At 39.7% G+C, this 19,164-nt stretch overlaps 4 protein-coding genes across 4 annotated transcripts; 3 read left to right on the top strand and 1 right to left on the bottom strand.

Annotated features, from left to right (window-relative positions):
* LOC128369692 (acyl-coenzyme A thioesterase 1-like) lies at nt 1–2,325 on the top strand. Its single transcript, XM_053330770.1, has 3 exons — nt 1–483; nt 923–1,110; nt 1,729–2,325. The coding sequence occupies exons 1-3, from the start codon at nt 27–29 to the stop codon at nt 2,323–2,325; spliced, it is 1,242 nt and encodes a 413-aa protein (XP_053186745.1). The 5' UTR covers nt 1–26.
* A 2,306-nt stretch (nt 2,326–4,631) lies between these two features.
* On the top strand, nt 4,632–6,535 carry LOC128369509 (acyl-coenzyme A thioesterase 1-like). Its single transcript, XM_053330558.1, has 3 exons — nt 4,632–5,088; nt 5,579–5,781; nt 5,927–6,535. Exons 1-3 carry the CDS (start codon nt 4,632–4,634, stop codon nt 6,533–6,535), a joined length of 1,269 nt encoding a protein of 422 aa, XP_053186533.1.
* Nucleotides 6,536–8,989: 2,454 nt separating this feature from the next.
* On the bottom strand, nt 8,990–11,588 carry LOC128369513 (acyl-coenzyme A thioesterase 1-like). Its single transcript, XM_053330564.1, has 3 exons — nt 11,126–11,588; nt 10,391–10,578; nt 8,990–9,601 (listed from the first exon to the last, which is right to left on the bottom strand). The coding sequence occupies exons 1-3, from the start codon at nt 11,580–11,582 to the stop codon at nt 8,990–8,992; spliced, it is 1,257 nt and encodes a 418-aa protein (XP_053186539.1). The 5' UTR covers nt 11,583–11,588.
* Nucleotides 11,589–14,980: 3,392 nt separating this feature from the next.
* cdcp2 (CUB domain containing protein 2) lies at nt 14,981–18,872 on the top strand. The gene is made up of 6 exons (XM_053330769.1): nt 14,981–15,047; nt 15,297–15,644; nt 16,395–16,736; nt 17,667–18,020; nt 18,263–18,441; nt 18,567–18,872. Exons 1-6 carry the CDS (start codon nt 14,981–14,983, stop codon nt 18,870–18,872), a joined length of 1,596 nt encoding a protein of 531 aa, XP_053186744.1.
* Nucleotides 18,873–19,164: the final 292 nt, after the last annotated feature.

Here is a 19,164-nt window from a genome sequence, read left to right as displayed (position 1 = left end):
TTAGAAGGTCTGTACTTTCAGAAGAGATGGCTTCCCAGGTCAGACTGAGGCTGCTGCCGAGTGCCAGATGTTTGTTTGACGAGCCCGTTCAGGTGAAGGTGACTGGGCTGAGGTCGAGACAGGTGGTCACCATGAAGGCCAGATCGACTGATGAGAAGGGTGTGGAGTTCAGCTCCTCGGCCACCTACAGGGCTGATGGGAGCGGGGAGGTGGATCTGGAGAGAGACCCCTCACTCAGCGGGATGTACATTGGAGTTGAACCCATGGGTCTGCTGTGGTCCATGAAGGCAAACATCCAGCACAAATGCTTTTTCAAGAACAAAGTGATAAACCCTCATGTGGTGAAGTTTTCTGTGCATGAAGTGGAGGGGGGCGGTAGGATGCTGGCAGAGGAAACTAATGAGAGGTTACTAATTGGAGACGGGGTCAGCCGGGTCCCTGTCAAAGAGGGGAACTTTGAAGGAGTCCTGTTTACTCCTCCAGGTTAGTGGCTCATTGTTTTGCCTAACTTTGAACAAACTACATTATTCATCTACCTATATCATATTTGTACCACTGTGTCATAGTCTCATATGAATCATATGAAATATGGAAAAGTACTATTCCTAAATACTTAATATGTGAGAAACCCAAAGGTGAAGTATTTACACAAGGATCATATTTATATGTTATACAGTGCATAAAAATAAAGCTTAACATAACTAAATTAAGAAGGGAATAGTAGAGCTGGAGTCAACCAGAGACTGAGCTGTGCTGCAACACCTATGGGTGTCTCACCTGCAAAAACAGAGCAGACTTACACAGCAAACACAGCACACAGCAGATGACACTGCAGGGGGTTCAGCACAGCATCAAAATACCAAAAATGAAATGTAATATTTTATATTATCTACTGATCTTATTATTGTGTGTTTCTGTCCAGGTGAAGGTCCGTTCCCTGCTGTGTTGGATCTGTGCACCTTTATGTCTGAGAAGAGAGCCTGTCTGTTGGCCAACAGAGGGTTTGTGGTCCTGGATATGCCGTTGTACAAGGACAAGCCCAACAAGGTCAAAGAGATGCATCTGGACGATTTTAAAGAAGCAGTTGATTTCTTACAACAACAACCTAAGGTGAGCTGTTTGAGTAATTGCTTTTAAAAACAAGCAACATTAAGTTACAAACTTGTGATTTTGATGACACATTGGGTGTTGCTTTAGGATTTTAACAAAGTTATGCAACAAGTTGTTAGGATTCAAAATCCCTTCACACCTACCTAAGTGGCATGTATGTAAATATTTAGTTATTAATTAGACATATCGTAAAAACTGGCAAATAAGAAGCAGCTTTAATTTGGGATTTTTTTCTTCATTTCAAAATGATCCAGTAAAACAGGTCTGTAAAGGGCCGTTCACAATAAGTACGATAACTATAACAATAACTTTAATGATAACGATGTGAGCATCCACACATACTATAATGTCTTGTAAACAGCAGCGTCAAGCATGTGCAGCACATTCCAGCTGTTTCAGCACCTGAAGAAAATTGATTATTGATAATCTGTTACTGCTGTATGTTGGACAGAGAAATTTTCAGTTGCATCTGAATGAGCTACCTTACCTCAAGAGACCTTGACATTTCATGCATCATTGATATTATCCTAATTTACCATCAATACCAATTTTTATCATAGTTTCTAAGTTCTGCGTGTGCATAAACTCACCTCTAATTTTTCATGATTTTTGTCACAGGTGGTAAATAAAGGAGTTGGTGTAATATCAAGATCAAAAGCTGGAGACATTGCACTTTCACTTGCATCTTTTGTGCCAGGTATTGAGGCAGTGGTTTGGATAAATGGCTGCTGTGCTAATGTGGCCACTCCTCTCTTCTATAACAAGCGCAAAATCCTCTCACCGCTGCTGTTTGACTTGAAGAGGGTGATTCCCACTGAGTCTGGGGCCAGCATAGTCAAGTACTGTATGAATGATCCTCTAGCAGAGGAGAACCGGGCCACCCTAGTCCCCATCGAAAAGGCCAAGGCACATTTCCTCTTTGTGGCCTCAGAGGACGACCTCAACTGGGACAGCAAAGCTTACATGGACGAGATGGTGGAGAGACTGAAGCGTCATCGAAAAGAGAACTTTGAAAGTGTGTGTTACCCTGGAGCGGGACATTACATAGAGCCACCTTATGGACCCTACTGCCCCTCCAGTCTCCATGGCATCATAGGCAAGCCTGTGATGTGGGGCGGTGAGCCCAGATCCCACGCAGCAGCTGAAGTCCACATATGGAAGAGGATCCAGGAGTTCTTCAGATCTCATCTGCGCTGTGAAGCTACACAAAACTAAGTTATAGATGCAAAAACCAAGATAGGAAAGATTGAGGAACACAAAACAAAATCATGACATGAATAATGCCTATTAACTGCTGTATCATGGGTGATGATTTAATATTTTGGGAATTTGATTAATCATGAAATAGCAGTTAGAGCATGTAAAATGAAATTTAAAAAACAAAAGCTACAAGAAAAGCCCCAATTGAAAAAAAAGCTACACTGAAACAAAGTTTTACGGAAAACTTTGACATAGCAAGACATTTTCAAAAAGTTTGGCACCTTAAAAATTTAAAATAAACCTCAACCAAGTTAATAGGAATGAATATTCTAAATTTCAGATTAATACAAATTAACAGCAAAATTTCAGGAACATTAATCGAAGACAAACAGATATAAAGCTCGAACAAAGACAATTATTTCGAGTTTCATTCACCGCAAACATAAAATGACACGAATATCTCATATTTTGTCAACATTTTTCAGCATTTGAATGGCTACTTAATACTGACAGCGCCACTCCGCCATTACTTGCCACATTGTGGTTAGAGGTGGTATTACACCCAGTGGTTTTAAGTGGAGGCTCATGTTGCCCCGTCATGCAGTTAGACTTATTTCTTCAGAGACCAGCTGTGAAGAGGAGAGACACTCCGAGGAAACTTTATACTGGATCTGACACACCGGTAAATGTCAAATATCAAGTCTTATTAAATGTAACAAAAGAGCTTCTCATTTTAAAACAACTTCAGGTGAGAGTTTACTTATATTATCATTATCTTATCGATCAGTGTGTTAAAAGGGGGTTGGTTCACTTTAATGAGAATTTCTGCTCCATTGAAAACTTTTTACTCACAGATATGGACACAATACTACAAATAATCATAGACTGATAGACATTTAACGATGTTTCTGTCTGTTATGGGATATTTTCTCCAAGACTTTTATTTTTTATTGATTTTTTTTTACCTCAAATAAAGTTTCAGACGAGATTTCCTCCTAAATCTGACTGTTGCCTGCGGAATGCGACCTTAATATTGTACATGACCTCTAGTTATAGAAGTGTAATACTTAATGAAATGTGGTTGAAATGCTCCTAGTGGGGTTGAGATGATATCAAGTGAAAAGGTAACCTGATGATGGGGTGGATACTGGAACTGGGCCTTGGTAAATAAAACAAAGCTGTTGGCAAACCCACATATATGTTTTCTGTAGTTCTTGGCAGCTCTGCTCAAAGCTGCAGTGCTCTTTTTGTTTAAGTGTTCCTCAATACAAACTTTACATCTCCTGTCACAAGTAGCCTAAAGGACAGGTTCACACTTTTCCAAGTCTGCCTTAAAGCAACAGTCAGGAGCCCATGTGGACATTGAAACAGGTTTTTCTTTGTCTTCTGCAGGTTTAAAGTTAGTGCAGTAGTATTTACATTTTATATTACTCTATACTTCCACTCTAATACATTTCAGAGGGAAACATTGTACTTTCATTTATTTAACAGCTTTAGTTACTTTTCAGATGAAGATTTGATACAATGGATAATATAACAAGCTTTTAAAATTAGACAAGTGGTTTCCAAACTTTTGGGCTTTGACATCTTACAAAAAGCAGTTTGTACTCTGGGTCACATTCCAGATGTCTGAGTTGTCAACAGCTCCACCAAATAGTCATTTTTCCCTCTAAACTTCTCACATTGTTTAATTTCAATGATCCAACATTTACTTAAATAGTATTCATATAGGACTTTGACTTGTAAGAGAGTATTTTACATTGGCCAGCAGAGGGCGCTCACCAATCTGTAAGAGTATGGCTTTCAACAATTGTTACCATGTCTGAACCTCTGACCTAAAACTACACTCATCATAGGTGTAAAATTTCCACATCAAAAAAACAAAACATTCGCAAAACCCACAATAGCTATGATATGTATTAAGAGCTTTGCAGGTGTGTTGGTTTTTGAAATGGTAGTGGTATTTTAATAGAAAACTGTTTAACATTTAACTATATGTGAGTATTTTGGCATTCATTAGTATAAAAATCCTGCATTTAAAATCCTACACAAGGAAAAATAGATTGTAGTACTGAGAGAACTGTGGAGCGACAATCAAACCCACCCACTCTTGATCTGCAGGTGTAAAAACAAACAAACTCTCTGTGCTGATGCTAGCTGGCAGAATTCTATTCACACACCGCATCATTTGTGAATTTGATTAACCAAACTCAAAATCAACCACACTGGTCAATTATGTTGACATTCAATCAATTTATGAAATGAGGAATGTGATCATGCCAAGCTGTTTGTTGACTTTCTTACAGACCAATGGTGAAGCGATGGCCTCCCAGGTCAGACTGAGGCTGCTGCCGAGTGCTAAATGTTTGTTTGACGAGCCCGTTCAGGTGAAGGTTACCGGGCTGAGGTCGAGACAGGTGGTCACCATAAAGGCCAGATCGACCGACGAGAAGGGGGTGGTGTTCAGCTCCTCGGCCACCTACAGGGCTGATAGGAGAGGGGAGGTTGATCTGGAGAGAGACCCCTCACTCAATGGGACGTACAACGGGGTTGAACCCATGGGTCTGCTGTGGTCCATGAGGCCAGACACCTTACACAAAAAATTTCAAAAAACCATGTCACTAAACCCTCACGTGGTAAGGTTCTTTGTTCATGAAGTGGAGGGGGAGGGCAGGATGCTGGCTGAGGTGACCAATGAGAGGCTTTTAATTGGAAATGGCGTCACCAGGCTTCCCATCAAAGACGGGAATATTCGTGGAGTCCTGTTTACTCCTTCAGGTTGGTTGCTGTCTCTTTCTAAATAATGAATTAGTGTAAAGGAAATGCCCCAATCAACAGTCTATTGTACTAATAACTATTGTATTAATGCTGAAATCCTGTTATAGATGACACCTTATGACACAGAATGCCATTGTTAAGGGGCAGCTTTGGCTTAGGAGGTAGAGTTATTAGTCCACTTTTCAGAAGATCGAGGTTTGATCCCCAGCTCTTCCACTCCACATGTTGATGTGTCCTTAGACAAGATACTTGACCCCAAATTGCTCTTGATGGCTGTGCCAAAGGAATGTGTGTGTGAATGGGTGAATGTGACTCGTAGCGTAAAAGCGTTTTGAGTGGTCGAAGGACTAGAAAAGTGTTTTATAAGTACAGTCCATTTACCATTGTAGTTGTTGCAAAGTGAAAAATGGTGTATTCAAACTTTACTTTTTAATTACTTTGTTTTTATGAAGATTTCAATCATTTGGTTCCCATGCATCTTCTGATCAAGGACATGGTCCGTTCCCTGCTGTTATGGATCTGTACACTTTTGGGGGAGGTTTGTCAGAGAAAAGAGCCTCTCTGCTGGCCAGCAGGGGATTTGTGGTTCTGACTGTAGCGCTGTATGGCCATGATGACATGCCGAAGAACATCAAGGAGGTCCATTTGGACTATTTTGAAGAGGCAATACAACTTTTAAGAAAACAAGATAAGGTGAGTTGCAGTAATTTGTTACTGAGGTGAGACAATGTCCAAACATTTTCATATTTCATACACAGTAGCTTCAAGATGAAGAACCATTCATGATTATCTACAAAGGAGCCATTCAACTTTAAGTTTGTTGTTTTTAATTTGACAGGTCGGCAGTAAAGGAGTAGGAATAATATCAATTTCCAAAAGTGGAGATCTTGCACTTTCAGCAGCTTCTTACCTGCCAGGTGTTGATGCCACAGTGTGCATCAACTGCTGCAGTGCCAACATAGCTTTACCTCTTTATTATGAAAAACGTCAGATCCACCCTCCCTTAATGTTTGACCTCAGCAAGGTGATTCCCACTGAGTCGGGGGCCAGCATAGTCAAGTACTGTATGAATGATCCTCTAGCAGAGGAGAACCGGGCCACCCTGATCCCCATCGAAAAAGCCAAGGCACATTTTCTCTTTGTGGCCTCAGAGGACGACCTCAACTGGGACAGCAAAGCTTACATGGACCAAATAGTGGAGAGACTGAAGCGTCATGGCAAGGGGAACTTTGAAACTGTGTGTTACCCTGGAGCAGGACATTACTTAGAGCCACCTTATGGACCCTACTGCCCCTCCAGTCTCCATGGCATTGTAGGCAAGCCAGTCTTGTGGGGCGGTGAGCCCAGGTCCCACGCAGCAGCTGAAGTCCACTTGTGGAAGAGGATCCAGGAGTTCTTCAGATCTCATCTGAGCTGTGAAGCTACACGTTGTGCAGCCAAGTTATAGAGGAAAATAGGAAAATAGGAAAGAGATGCAATGCATAAATGGTTATATCTCGGCGGCTAATTACGTGTGTATGTATGTATGCATGCATGTATATATAATAATGATATAAATATAAAACGTGAACAATTTAATGTTTGTTGGACTGATTATTTCTTTTTTCGAAAGAAGATATCTCTAGTGAACTAATAGAGATTATCAGCCTTGAAGCAAATACACTTTACAAAGACACAGATATACTTTATGAAGATCAGGGGGGCAACGTCAGGTAAAATTACCAAAAATCACACAATCACCAATAGTTAGGCCAAAAGTAATAATTAAAGAAGGTTAAACTTGCAGGCAGCAGCCCTTTTCACTCTGACTTCTAAGTGTCTTTTATCTTGTTTTAAAAGTTTTTAAAAATTAGCTATTTGTTTGGCATCATGTTTCAGTTAATCATCTTTCCCCCGTTCTTGTCAAAAAATATTACCTTTAACTCTCATTAAGTATGTCAACTTTTCCATTGAATACATATTCTGGACAATCTCAAACCTCTGCTCTTTAACTGGAGAATCAGTTTTACAACAAGTTCTCATTCTAACGTTTTTTGCTGGTTATAAGCAACATTTTTGACAGATATCTTTTTTTTTCTTTCTCCGATCCAGGTGTTGATACCACTGGTGAAGTGGCCATACACCAATGATGGTATCAGGTGAAAAAGTGACCAGATTATAGGATGACCCTTTTTTCAACAATCAGCAAATACTATAATGTTGTCACTTGTCATTGTGTCTAAATTGTAACCATATACTTGTCAAAGTGTGGGTGTGATGCCTCATGTCATATTAGGTGTAATCTGCATATTTGTTAGTTCCACTAGTTTCAACTTGTAGCAGCTGTGACTTGCACTGTTAAAGTCTGTGACAAAAACACCCTCAGAGAAGGATGAATCAGAGTTCTTGTGTCCAGACTCAAGACTGAAAACCCAGGTCTGTTCGTGTGTGCAGTGTTCACAGATTATGGTGTCAGCTCTGATAGATGCCGCCTCAATGTCAGATGTGACTGGTAAGATGATTCAGAAAGCCATTTTAATGCATGTTATCAGTCATGTACAGACTGGACTGCTAAACTTTGAGTGTGGTTGCACTAAGCACCACTGTATTTTGAAAAAATTATTTTGTTTAATCAATTATTTGCCAGTTAAGTAATCAAGTCATTAATCAATTCACTGACTAATCATTGCAGGTCTACATGTGCCCAGAATCATGGAAATATCTAGTTTCATGGCAAGATTCAAGAAGTGTATTGTTATATTCATGGTAAAAACACAGAGGTTCAGACAATGCAATGAAATACTTAACACACACACTAAACTGAAGTTAATTAGCTGGACTGTATGAACTGGTGCGGAGATGGATATTCGCCTAGGTGCATCGGTCAGAATGCATTTGACAGGTTCCCAGTATTCTTTTATGGCACTTTATTCAGTCAAATTGGGGGCACAGCAAAGCACAGAGCTCTTATTCTCAACAGGGCTTAGTTGACTAAACTTGTGATAATGTGGTTCTGAAAAGGGAAATAAAACCAAAGTTCAGACATACGTTCCCTCAGTAAATTATATTCACATTCAATTCAACATATTAAATAAATTGGTCACCTAACAATAACAAATTAAACCTTACAGAGGCTGCCATCATTAACCCTTGAGGCACCCTTAAAATTACATCCACTTTTTACCTTAAGGGCCCAAAACAGGCCCTCCCACAAAAGTGCAATAAAAATATAATATATTAATTTTTTCTTTTTACTTTCACCTCATCAAATCTTTTCAACAACTTCAGACCTAACCATACATAAAGTTTTTTTTAATTATTTTTTCATATTTTTTATGTTTTTATGCCCTTTTTGTCATAAGAACCCCAGATTGTTTCAATGGCAAAAACACAAAATATGCAATATTTTCAAAAAAATAGGTGCAAAGTGTAATATTTGAGATGAAGTTATTACAGCCTTGACTAGGTCAATAATTGATAACAACATTGATTTTGATGCATTATTATTTTTGGAGCAATGAGCGTTTATTCAAAATACATCCACTTTTTACCTTAAACAGAAAACATCAGTGTAATAATCAAACACAATAGGCAGCAATTAGGCAGCTAGTTACATTACTGCATATTAGACAAATATTCAGTCCACTTCCCACTGCCTCTGTGGCCTGTTACATGGGTACACACTGCCCTCTGTTGGTCAAATGCTGCTACAGACTTTAAATGACCTCCTTTCAATTAAACAATAAACACTAGCAATGAAATAATTACATTACTTAAGCCTATTAAATTCTTTGGTTTTTTTTCTTCAATTAGGGCTTTTCTTGTAGCCTTTTGCAGCTCAAAATGCTATTTCATCATATCAATTTTGTTTTTAGATTGTAATAATTAAAAACCTTAAAATCGTTGTTCGTGATACATCCTATCATAATTTGCATGTAGAACTCTCTGTAGCTTCATAGCTCAAATGAGAAATGAAGAACTCCTGGATCTTCTTCCATAAGTGGACTTCAGCTGCTGCGTGGGATCTGGGCTCACCGCCCCACAAGACTGGCTTGTGTACAATGCCATGGACTCTGGAGGGACATTGGGGTCCATACGGCGGGTCCAGTAAGTGTCCTGCTCCAGGGTAACACACAGTTTCAAAGTTCTCCTTGCCATGACGCTTCAGTCTCTCCACTATTTGGTCCATGTAAGCTTTGCTGTCCCAATTGAGGTCGTCCTCTGAGGCCACAAAGAGGAAATGTGCCTTGGCCTTTTCGACGGGGACTAGGGTGGCCCGGTTCTCCTCTGCCAGAGGATCATTCATACAGTACTTGACTATGCTGGCCCCAGACTCAGTGGGAATCACCCTCTTCAAGTCAAACAGCAGCGGTGAGAGGATTTTGCGCTTGTTATAGAAGAGAGGAGTGACCACATTAGCACAGCAGCCATTTATCCAAACCACTGCCTCAATACCTGGCACAAAAGATGCAAGTGAAAGTGCAATGTCTCCACCTTTTGATCTTGATATTACACCAACTCCTTTATTTACCACCTGTGACAAAAATCATGAAAAATTAGAGGTGAATAAAACCACACACACACACACACACACACACACACACACACACACACACACACACACACACACACACACACACAGCTTAGAAACTGAGATATGGGGATAAATTAGGATAATATAAAAGCTGCATAAAATATCAGGGAATTGAATTTAACAGCATATGTCATTATATCAAGCAGCTTGAGCAGCTTGTGAAACTACTACATTGCAAGCCCCCCCTCCACTGAAACTGTGTTTTTCATATTGTTCATATAGTTGGATGTTTGAGCTTCAATGTGCAGAATGATGGATCAACAGTTTCTTTTCACATTCATCTGCTAAAAATTGAAAATTGCTTTGTTCTCACCTTAAATCTAAGTTTAAGGTGTGTTCCCATGAGTGTAATTTTCGACATGGTCCAGTATGGAACTAACAGTGTGTTCACACATATGGATGCATATGAATTATGCCATGCCCCTTACTTACATTAACTCTAACTAGGCCACACAATCTCAACCTCGCTGGACAATGTTCAACCAGGACCCAAAAGATGAACTGAAGCACACTTTACTAACTTCCTCAAATTATTCAAGTATCCTAAGAGGCTTCAGTCTGGCCAGAGATGAGTTTCCAAATGATTATATTATAGTATATCATTGCATTTTATCTGTTAAAAGGCAAACAACTGGATTACAGTGTGAAACCACCTCTCTGACAGATAAAAAGGAGAGATCCTAACAGTCTTCCCAAGACTGCTTTTATACCAGCTTTATAACAGCTCACCTTAGGTTGTTGTTTTAAGAAATCAACTGCTTCTTTAAAACAGTCTAGATGCATCTCTTTTATGTTGACAGGCTTGTCATTGTACACGGCCACAACCAGGACCACAAACCCTCTGTTGGCCAACAGACAGGCTCTCTTCTCAGACATAAAGGTACACAGATCCAACACAGCAGGGAACGGACCTTCACCTGGAAAGAAACACACACATTAATAAAACAGTGTGGTAAAGCTAATTATGCCTCATTACAAACATAACATTTTTATTATCATAGTACAAATATCTGCTTACTAATAATAACTCAGCCATCATTAATCTTATTATTGATAAGTTTTTGACAAATCAAGATGTCCTCTGTGAAAAAGGGGCTTTCAATCAAAGTGACAACCACAGTTATCTATAGTTATTTGCTTATTTAATTCAATGATTTAGTTTAATGCACCAATGTTTAACTCCTTTAACCTTGGACACACAAAATTCATACAAACCAATCTGCATTGAGAAGGTTTTTTATAGAAGCCCTGAGACGCAAGTGAGGGAAAAAACACTCTTGTGAAAAAAAGTTCCTAAGTTTTAGATTTTCCATCACTTTATTTTTTGAAAATGTTCTTCACTTGTATTGAGAAAGATCATTTAGATTTTTTCACAATTAGAATTTAACACTGTTGCACAGTCAAAAACACACGATTTAGTTGAAATTACATAATGATAAAGATAGAAAGCAATGAGCCACTAACCTGGAGGAGTAAAGAGGACTCCATAAAAGTTCCCCTTTTTGACGGGGACCCGGCTGACCCCGTCTCCAATCAGTAACCTCTCATTAGTTTCCTCTGCCAGCATCCTACCGTCCCCCTCCACTTCATGCACAGAAAACTTCACCACATGAGGGTTTATCACTTTGTTCTTGAAAAAGCATTTGTGCTGGATGTTTGCCTTCATGGACCACAGCAGACCCATGGGTTCAACTCCAATGTACGTCCCACTGAGTGAGGGGTCTCTCTCCAGATCCACCTCCCCGCTCCCATCAGCCCTGTAGGTGGCCGAGGAGCTGAACACCACTCCCTTCTCGTCAGTTGATCTGGCCTTCATGGTGACCACCTGTCTCGACCTCAGCCCGGTCACCTTCACCTGAACGGGCTCATCGAACAAACATTTGGCACTCGGCAGCAGCCTCAGTCTGACCTGGGAAGCCATCTCTTCTGAAAGTACAGACCTTCTAAATTCAGCTGCCTTTAACTCATCCAAATGATGAACATAGATCAAAATTTAACTAATCCTTGAATGCTTATCAACACAAACATAAGATGATTTATAGTTAAATGGAACTGGGACACACTCGTCAATGTGTAACCAAATAGTATAGCAGCTTTTAATCATTCAGGTTTTATTGAACAACCTGTTCTGGTAAATGTACAAATATCATCAAAATCTGCACTAAAACTGGATTTAAGACACAATATTTTCAATGAAGAGTTTTATAGGACAAGTTGAAATTCAGTGAAATTATTTACTCATATGGTAAAATGACATTTTCGTGTGGTATTTTTTGTTCATGCATGCATAAAAATACACTAACATTGAAAATTAAAGCCTCCTAACTGGAAGTTTCAACACTTTCAAAACTGAACTCAATGCTTATATTTGTATTGGGTGTTCAATCAATCAAATCTGGACTGGGACAAACCAGTGTACTGTGACAGATCAGGTATATGAGGTAAAAGGTCAGCATGGAAAAGATGAGCTGACCAAAATCCTGCTATGAAAACTTTTAAAAGTTTGTGACAACTTCTCAATACAAGGGAGGGTCAGTGTCAATGGTATCTTGCCCAAGGACATTTCAACATGCGGATTGGAGGAGCCGCTGACCTTCTGATTTGTGGACGGGTTAGGTCTACTTCCTGAGCCACAGCCATGACGAATTTGTCCATTATTTTCTAGACTGTTAGTCATTTGGTCTATAAATTGTCATAAAATGGTGGAAAATGTAGATCATGGTTCCTAAGCTCAAGATTCAGGGCTCAACTTATCGGTGTGTGTCAGATCCAATTTAAAGTGTCTCAAGGAGGTCTTGTGTCCGTAATTGTAATTTCAACTTCTTTGTAAGATACCCAACCTCCCACCTTCTCACCAAGATATCAGACTTTTAATTGTAATTGTAAATTCAATTCCTTTGCATGTCAACTACCTGAGACACCCAACCTCTCACTTTCTCATCAATATTCAAACCCTTTTGTATTTTAAATTGTGTTGACTAGACCTCTTAACTTCACACTTCAGGGGGTCGGCGCCGATACCTGCGAAAGCACACCATAGGTAAGAGGCCGACCCCACAGCAGACAAAGGACGTAAAACACACCCCAGGGGTGGGCCTTTCCCTCAGGTATAAATGTTCAAGTTTCCCCATGCTCAGGGTCTTTCTTCATTTTGAACCGCTCGCATGTCTTCACCAAGAGCATACTGTATATATACATATATATATATAAACTTACCGGTGTGTGTCAGATCCAATTTAAAATGTCTCAAGGAGGTCTTGTGTCAAAGTTTGTTCCTCCTGTAAATGACTTTTGTCTACTGTTAAAATGAGGTTCCTCATGTCTGCTGTGTGGTTGGGGTAGAGTCTACCTGTCATGTCCCTTGTTAGCGTGTCAAACAGTGAAATACCTGATGAGAACAAGTTGTTCCTAACAGCAGCCCCTGTACAGTTTGTTACAGCCTAACATGCTTTTCTTACTGTTACTCATTAAGATGTGTCATGGTTTTGTTTGACTCTTGAGTTTTCTTTAGTTCTTGTCCACCAGATGCCCCTCAGACTTTTTCTTTTAGGGCTGGACTGTGTGGGAGAAGGTTTATTTTGAGTTGGACCTTTTGAAAAGACTGAATTATTACTTTGGGTTTTATTGGTTGATCTGTTCTGTGTCTTCATGGTGTTTTTTGGTTGTTTTGTTTTGGTATGTCTGTCTCTATTCTGCTTTTTCCCTCCACATCTGCCTTGCAACTGGACCAGGACCACAAACCCTGCGTTGGCCAACAGACAGACTCTCTTCTCAGACATAAGAGTGCACAGATCCAACACAGCGGGGAACTGACCTTCACCTGGACAGAAACACACAATAATAAGATCAGTAGATAATAGAAAATATGACTGTGATGACCCTTATAGTGTCATCTGCTGTGTGCTGTGTTTGCTGTGTAAGTCTGCTCTGTTTTTGCAGGCACACCTGGGACACACTCAGGTGTTGCAGCACAGCTCAGTCTGGTTGAAAATATAACCCTTCTCACAGCCGACGTTCTGATTGTCAAAGTATAAAAAGTACAGATGACTCAGATGCAGCTACTACCATCATTAATTGTACTATTCATGAGTTCAGCATGACTTTTTAAAAGCCACTTGTGGTTTTCACTGAGTTTTCATAGAGCAACAGCACCATCTAGCAGGTGTCTTTAGGTAGTAGCTTTTCTCACTGAGCCCATTATTCACTCTAAAAGCCCTGCCTTCACAGCACTGCTGTAATAAGCAAACATTTATTTGCACAATAGGCTTTTACTAAGAATACTTTATCTCCCTGTCTGTTACACCCTCCACTTAGTTAGGATTATTGGTGTCTATATGTGTCTGCCCTATTCTGTTAAAAGAGGGATATGATTGTACAATAGATACAAAATCTCTGTCACAGGGCCACAAGAGAAACAAAAGTGTAACAGAATTGACATTCACATTTGGGTGAGATGACCTTGCTTGGGATTTATAAAGCAGTGACTCTTTCTGTCTGTATTTAAAGTAGTTTGTAAAAAAACATTTGGAATTTACATAAGGAGTGAATTATAAGTGTGTTTTTAATTATATTATATATGGAAAATCCTCAGCTGAAGGTACATGTACCAGCTTTGTACCACATCTCAGAGTCTTGATCTGAGTAAAATAGTAAAAACTATTTTTAGGGTCAAAAATGAACTTTTTATGATCAATAATATACTGTACTTCTAAGCACTGTCCAAGGTAAATTCCCAGTCAAGCATTTGATGCTATATTTGCCTGCTTGTTCTTACTCCAGACAAACTTACACACCTGAGCACTTCTTCAATGATGAACATTTTCATTCAAAGGAAAGACACTCGAAAGACATCTTGGATCCATACTTAATCTTCTTTCACACAAATACAGCAATGTCCACTCTGTGCTCCTTTCTCTGTGACATCAATAATTCCCTCCTTCACATCGCTTTAATGAAACCATTTATATTAGTGACAAATGTGATCACCCTTGTCTCTGTCTTCCTGTCTCTTTTATCAACTCCCCTCGCAGCTGGTGCTCTGTGTGTGTGTGTGTGACCATCATTAAAAATGTATACCATCTCTCCAAACAGTGTCCTGACAAGCCACTCGTGCTCATTGGATATCAGTCATTAAAATTTAGCAAAGAGGGCAAAGCGTATCAGGTTTCCTCATTCAGGCTGTGGATGAATTTTTCAAAGTCCTATTACCTCAACAGGCACAACTGATGTCTCAAGGCTGTACGCTATGACTCTGCCGTCGCCTGTCCCTGCTGTTATTGTAGCTGAGGCATGACAAAAGCCGAAATCAACAATACCAACATGAGTCTCAGGGTGGCTTTCCTGATTCATGTCCTGCTGTTTGTTGACGAGGCTGAATCTAAAAAAGGTGAGTTGCTGTTTTAAACAAAATAGACAGAGAGAAGTTTACATTTGATAGTAACACTTTATCATGCAGGTACTGTATGTAGTAAAGAAAGTTGGGCCTCAGTTGTTCAATTTCAGCTTGTAATACAATTTCAGATGTGTCTCTTGTTGCTAGAAAATAGTAGAATAAATAAGAAAGAGAAAAGCTATAATCTTTACTCAGTATCTTCTGTCTTTGAGTGGTAATGAAACTGTTTTTGTAATGATAAAGGAGTCAAATGTGGAGGAATACTCTCTGCTCCATCTGGCAATATCTCCAGTCCAAACTTCCCAGGCCCATATCCCCACAACATTGACTGTTCCTGGCTAATTGTGGTAGCAGAGGGCTCATCCATCCTCCTCACCTTTAACCACTTTGAGTTGGAGTATCACGCCAATTGCGCTTACGACTACATCAAGATCTACAACGGCATATCTGAGGATGAGGGGAACCTCCTTGGCACGTTTTGTGGAGACATCTCCCCGCCTCAGTTCACTTCGTCCTGGAATGTCATGTCCATTATCTTCCATTCAGATCGCCATGTGGTGTACCGGGGGTTCAGTTTTGGCTACAGAAAAGGTAACTCAACATATTTTATACAATGTACAATGTGAGAGCTGGTGCAATGGAGTGGATTCTTTCTGGACAACATAATAACAACTAGTTTTCAATGAATATGTTTATTATAGAAATCCCTTAGTCTCACAGGAGAGTACACATCTCATGTACAACAATTTGTAACCTTGAGACCTTGAGATTTAAGAGCACATACTGGAAGGTGCAGGGCAGTATAAGCTTAAATGATTTATACACTTTATAAGCTGTCTTGCCTTCATGAGGGTGTCTGAGATTATTTTATTAGTTTCCTTATTATCCACTGAACAGTCAGGTGACATACAGATGACTGACACAAAGTAGGCCTACACAAAACATCATCTTTTTAATAAGAATTTAAAAAAACCTTAATTGAACAAAAATACTGAATTTATAGGAGAAATATGAATGTTCATCAATACAAAAAATGATATAATAATCTAAAATTTTGGATTAGATTGGGTTTTTAGTTCTGATGAGCTCGAAAATATACTGTATACAACATGTTGTTTGTGGTCTGACCAAAAAGATAACTACATATAAAGCAAACTGACTGACCAAGTTGTATTCACATTGTTTCAGAGGGACCTTCACTGTTTTCAAGTTTGCCTCATACAACAAACATTACAACATGCTCTAGAGGTTATTGTGCTCAGTAATTATTGTCTGCTGTGTTTCTCTTTTCCAAATATAAAAATGTAAGGCGTATCTAAATGTTCTCTCCATCCTGTCTAGATGTGTGTGGTGGAGTCCTCACTGGCCTCTCAGGTGTAATCTCCAGTCCAGGCTACCCTCAGGAGTACAGCAACAACGCTGACTGCTCCTGGGCCATCCATGTGTCCAACGCTAGTGTGGTCACCCTTGTCTTCTTAGACTTCCAGCTGGAAAACAATGAGGGATGTAATTTTGACTTTGTCGCTATGTTTGATGGCCCTACAGTCACACACAAACACCTGGGCAAATACTGCGGGGCTGATAAACCCCCTAACGCAGTCACAACTTCTAACCAGCTTCTGGTGGTCTTCAAGTCTGACTTCAACATTGGGGGACGAGGGTTTAAGGCGTACTACTACTCAGGTAACTACCTCACACCGTTATGCAACCTAATGGTTTCAGTATTTGAGAATTGAGAAAAAGGACGATGGTCAGTTATCAGTCATGTGACATACAATTACTCTGTAACTTTCTGGTTTACATAAAGCAACTTTTATCCAAATCAAATTTCTACACCTATTCAGAGAAGAAGGTCTGCTATGAAATCCAAAGACTTTAGAAACAAGGAAAAATGGGTTCAATAATAAAGGTGACAGAACTATAGAGTAGCTTGTCAGTCCGTGTAGAGGCAAGACTGAAAAACATTACATCATACGTGAAGTTTGAAACAAGATACATGAAAATATGACACAAAAGACCATCTGACGAAACAAAGATTGAACACTTTTGCAGCACAAAGCACTACGTCTGACAGAAACTTAGAGGTAGAGCAGCATCCCTACCGCAAACAATAATGTGAAAGTCCTTGAGCGGTCTAGCCAAATCACAATTCATTTGAAACTCTGAAGAATCACTTTTAGACGGCTGTTCACAGATGTGACCTTGTCAAACCATTTGGCAAAACAGGCAGAAACAGCTAGCCTGTCTCTGTCCAAAATCCACCTACCAGCACCTGTACTATGGAGGACAACCGGTGTTCCTTTTAAACACTTTTTGGCTGGATTAAACAAAAAATGATACAATGATGTTAATCAGAGCACATTAGAGGTGCTGGTAATACCTTTGGACAGGACCAGACTGGCTGTTTTCCTATTTTTATTCTTCTTTTTGTTGAGCTGCTGGATCCAGCTTTATACAAGTATCAAATTGGTATCAATCTTCTAATCTAAGTCTTGGCAAGAAAAGTTGATATTTTCCAAGATTGCTAGCTTCCTTTAAAGTGTGAGTGCAGAATCCCAAAATGCCAATATAGACAAAGCTGAGTAACTTTTCTGATCACCTATATTCGAACAGGTGAATGCCAGCAGTTCCTGTCTGCTGTAAGTGGAAACTTCACCAGCCCTCATTTCCCCAACATCTACCCAAACAATATTAATTGCCACTGGAGCATCATTCTAGGAGCTGGATACCGCATCAAACTCTTCTTCCCTGTGATGGACCTGGAGAACCGCAACAGTCTTTCAGATGAGTGTGACTACGACTCTGTGGCAGTTTATGACGGGGACAGCGAGGCGGACGCCCTGCTAGGACGCTGGTGTGGCAGGGATGAATCTCCCATTATCGTCTCCAAGGGCAACAAAATGCTGGTGGTACTAAACACAGACAGAAATGAAGCTCATAGAGGGTTCACTGCTTCTTATCTTGGAGGTAAATGTTCACTCTTCAGGCATTTGATAAATATTTGGTAGATTGTTTATTCTACTTATTCTGTGGGTGATGTAGGTTTAAGTCATGCATCTCCTACTGTTTATAAGTCTGAATCTCAGCTAATATCCTTGGCCTTAAAAGCAAAGTATTCACCTCTACAAACATCTCTTTTCCTTGCCATTCTTGTGCTGCTCTTAAAAAAGTGTGCATTGTGTCTTTTTCCCCCCCTCCTACAATCCAAGTGGTACCTGTAAACGTTAGCTGCACAAGATCAGAATTCACCATTTTGATATCCCAGCAGTCCTTACCTCAGATGGACCGTGAGAGAATCTACCTGGGAAACCCAACCTGTACGGCCCAGCTAACGGCCACCGCATATAAGATACTTGCTCAGTTTGTCAACTGTGGTACTGCTAGCCAGGTGACTAACCACAGTCTAATGTCTCACTCACTGATACACCATCATAGGAAATGATAAGCATACTTATTAGGGGTATTTTTTTTTCCTTTTTTGAGTGTAACACTGTGACTTCTGATCCCTCACAGAAACATCGGAACATCACCATGCTGGTAAACAAACTCTACATTGATTTCTCTGACGGGAAACAGCAGAATGTGCAAGAATATAAGTTGCAGTGTGACGCCCAGCGGAAAATAGCATACGTGTCCATCATCTCAGAAGTGGAGCGTCGTCTGGAGGAGCAGGCCCAGCAAACTCACAGTGACAGTAATGAAGAAAGCGGGTATCAGGAAGCTGAGCCTCATGACTTGAGTGATATTGTCTTCATTAGCATCTGTGTTCTGGCTGTCATCCTCATGGTGATAGCTATTGTTTGGCTTGTGCTTCTTTAGTAACACATGGTAACACATTGTAAATGGGTCAGTGACAAACAAATGTTGGCATGATGAGCAATATCTTAAAAAATTGTCCTAAAAGCATTTTGTATTTTTGTTGGTTTTATGTCATTTGAAATGACATTTGCACCATTTTTTTTACCAAAAGTTACCAAGAGTAAAATGTCAAATGGTGTAACCACAAAGGAATGATAAATATTATATATTTTATCCACCTACAGTGTATTTACAATAAGTGTACTTATACAAATAATTACTTTATTAAAAAAAACAAAAATTGGTTTCTGAT

Source organism: Scomber japonicus, chromosome 12 (genome assembly GCF_027409825.1).
Source record: "Scomber japonicus isolate fScoJap1 chromosome 12, fScoJap1.pri, whole genome shotgun sequence".
In the NCBI taxonomy this organism is placed as follows: Eukaryota; Metazoa; Chordata; class Actinopteri; order Scombriformes; family Scombridae; genus Scomber; species Scomber japonicus.
Note: the sequence above shows the minus strand (reverse complement) of the source record. Positions and strands in the feature narration are given on the sequence as shown.

What these genes read in the sequence shown, in the direction of transcription:
- LOC128369692 (XM_053330770.1), top strand. Translation starts at nt 27, where the DNA reads ATGGCTTCCCAGGTCAGACTGAGGCTGCTGCCGAGTGCCAGATGTTTG. An exon ending in AGTCCTGTTTACTCCTCCAG is followed by an intron (nt 484 to 922) that starts GTTAGTGGCTCA and finishes GTTTCTGTCCAG; the next exon opens with GTGAAGGTCCGTTCCCTGCT. An exon ending in TCTTACAACAACAACCTAAG is followed by an intron (nt 1,111 to 1,728) that starts GTGAGCTGTTTG and finishes TTTTTGTCACAG; the next exon opens with GTGGTAAATAAAGGAGTTGG.
- LOC128369509 (XM_053330558.1), top strand. Translation starts at nt 4,632, where the DNA reads ATGGCCTCCCAGGTCAGACTGAGGCTGCTGCCGAGTGCTAAATGTTTG. An exon ending in AGTCCTGTTTACTCCTTCAG is followed by an intron (nt 5,089 to 5,578) that starts GTTGGTTGCTGT and finishes CTTCTGATCAAG; the next exon opens with GACATGGTCCGTTCCCTGCT. An exon ending in TTTTAAGAAAACAAGATAAG is followed by an intron (nt 5,782 to 5,926) that starts GTGAGTTGCAGT and finishes TTAATTTGACAG; the next exon opens with GTCGGCAGTAAAGGAGTAGG.
- LOC128369513 (XM_053330564.1), bottom strand. Translation starts at nt 11,582, where the DNA reads ATGGCTTCCCAGGTCAGACTGAGGCTGCTGCCGAGTGCCAAATGTTTG. An exon ending in AGTCCTCTTTACTCCTCCAG is followed by an intron (nt 10,579 to 11,125) that starts GTTAGTGGCTCA and finishes GTTTCTTTCCAG; the next exon opens with GTGAAGGTCCGTTCCCTGCT. An exon ending in TCTTAAAACAACAACCTAAG is followed by an intron (nt 9,602 to 10,390) that starts GTGAGCTGTTAT and finishes TTTTTGTCACAG; the next exon opens with GTGGTAAATAAAGGAGTTGG.
- cdcp2 (XM_053330769.1), top strand. Translation starts at nt 14,981, where the DNA reads ATGAGTCTCAGGGTGGCTTTCCTGATTCATGTCCTGCTGTTTGTTGAC. An exon ending in TAAGGCGTACTACTACTCAG is followed by an intron (nt 16,737 to 17,666) that starts GTAACTACCTCA and finishes ATATTCGAACAG; the next exon opens with GTGAATGCCAGCAGTTCCTG. An exon ending in ACTGTGGTACTGCTAGCCAG is followed by an intron (nt 18,442 to 18,566) that starts GTGACTAACCAC and finishes GATCCCTCACAG; the next exon opens with AAACATCGGAACATCACCAT.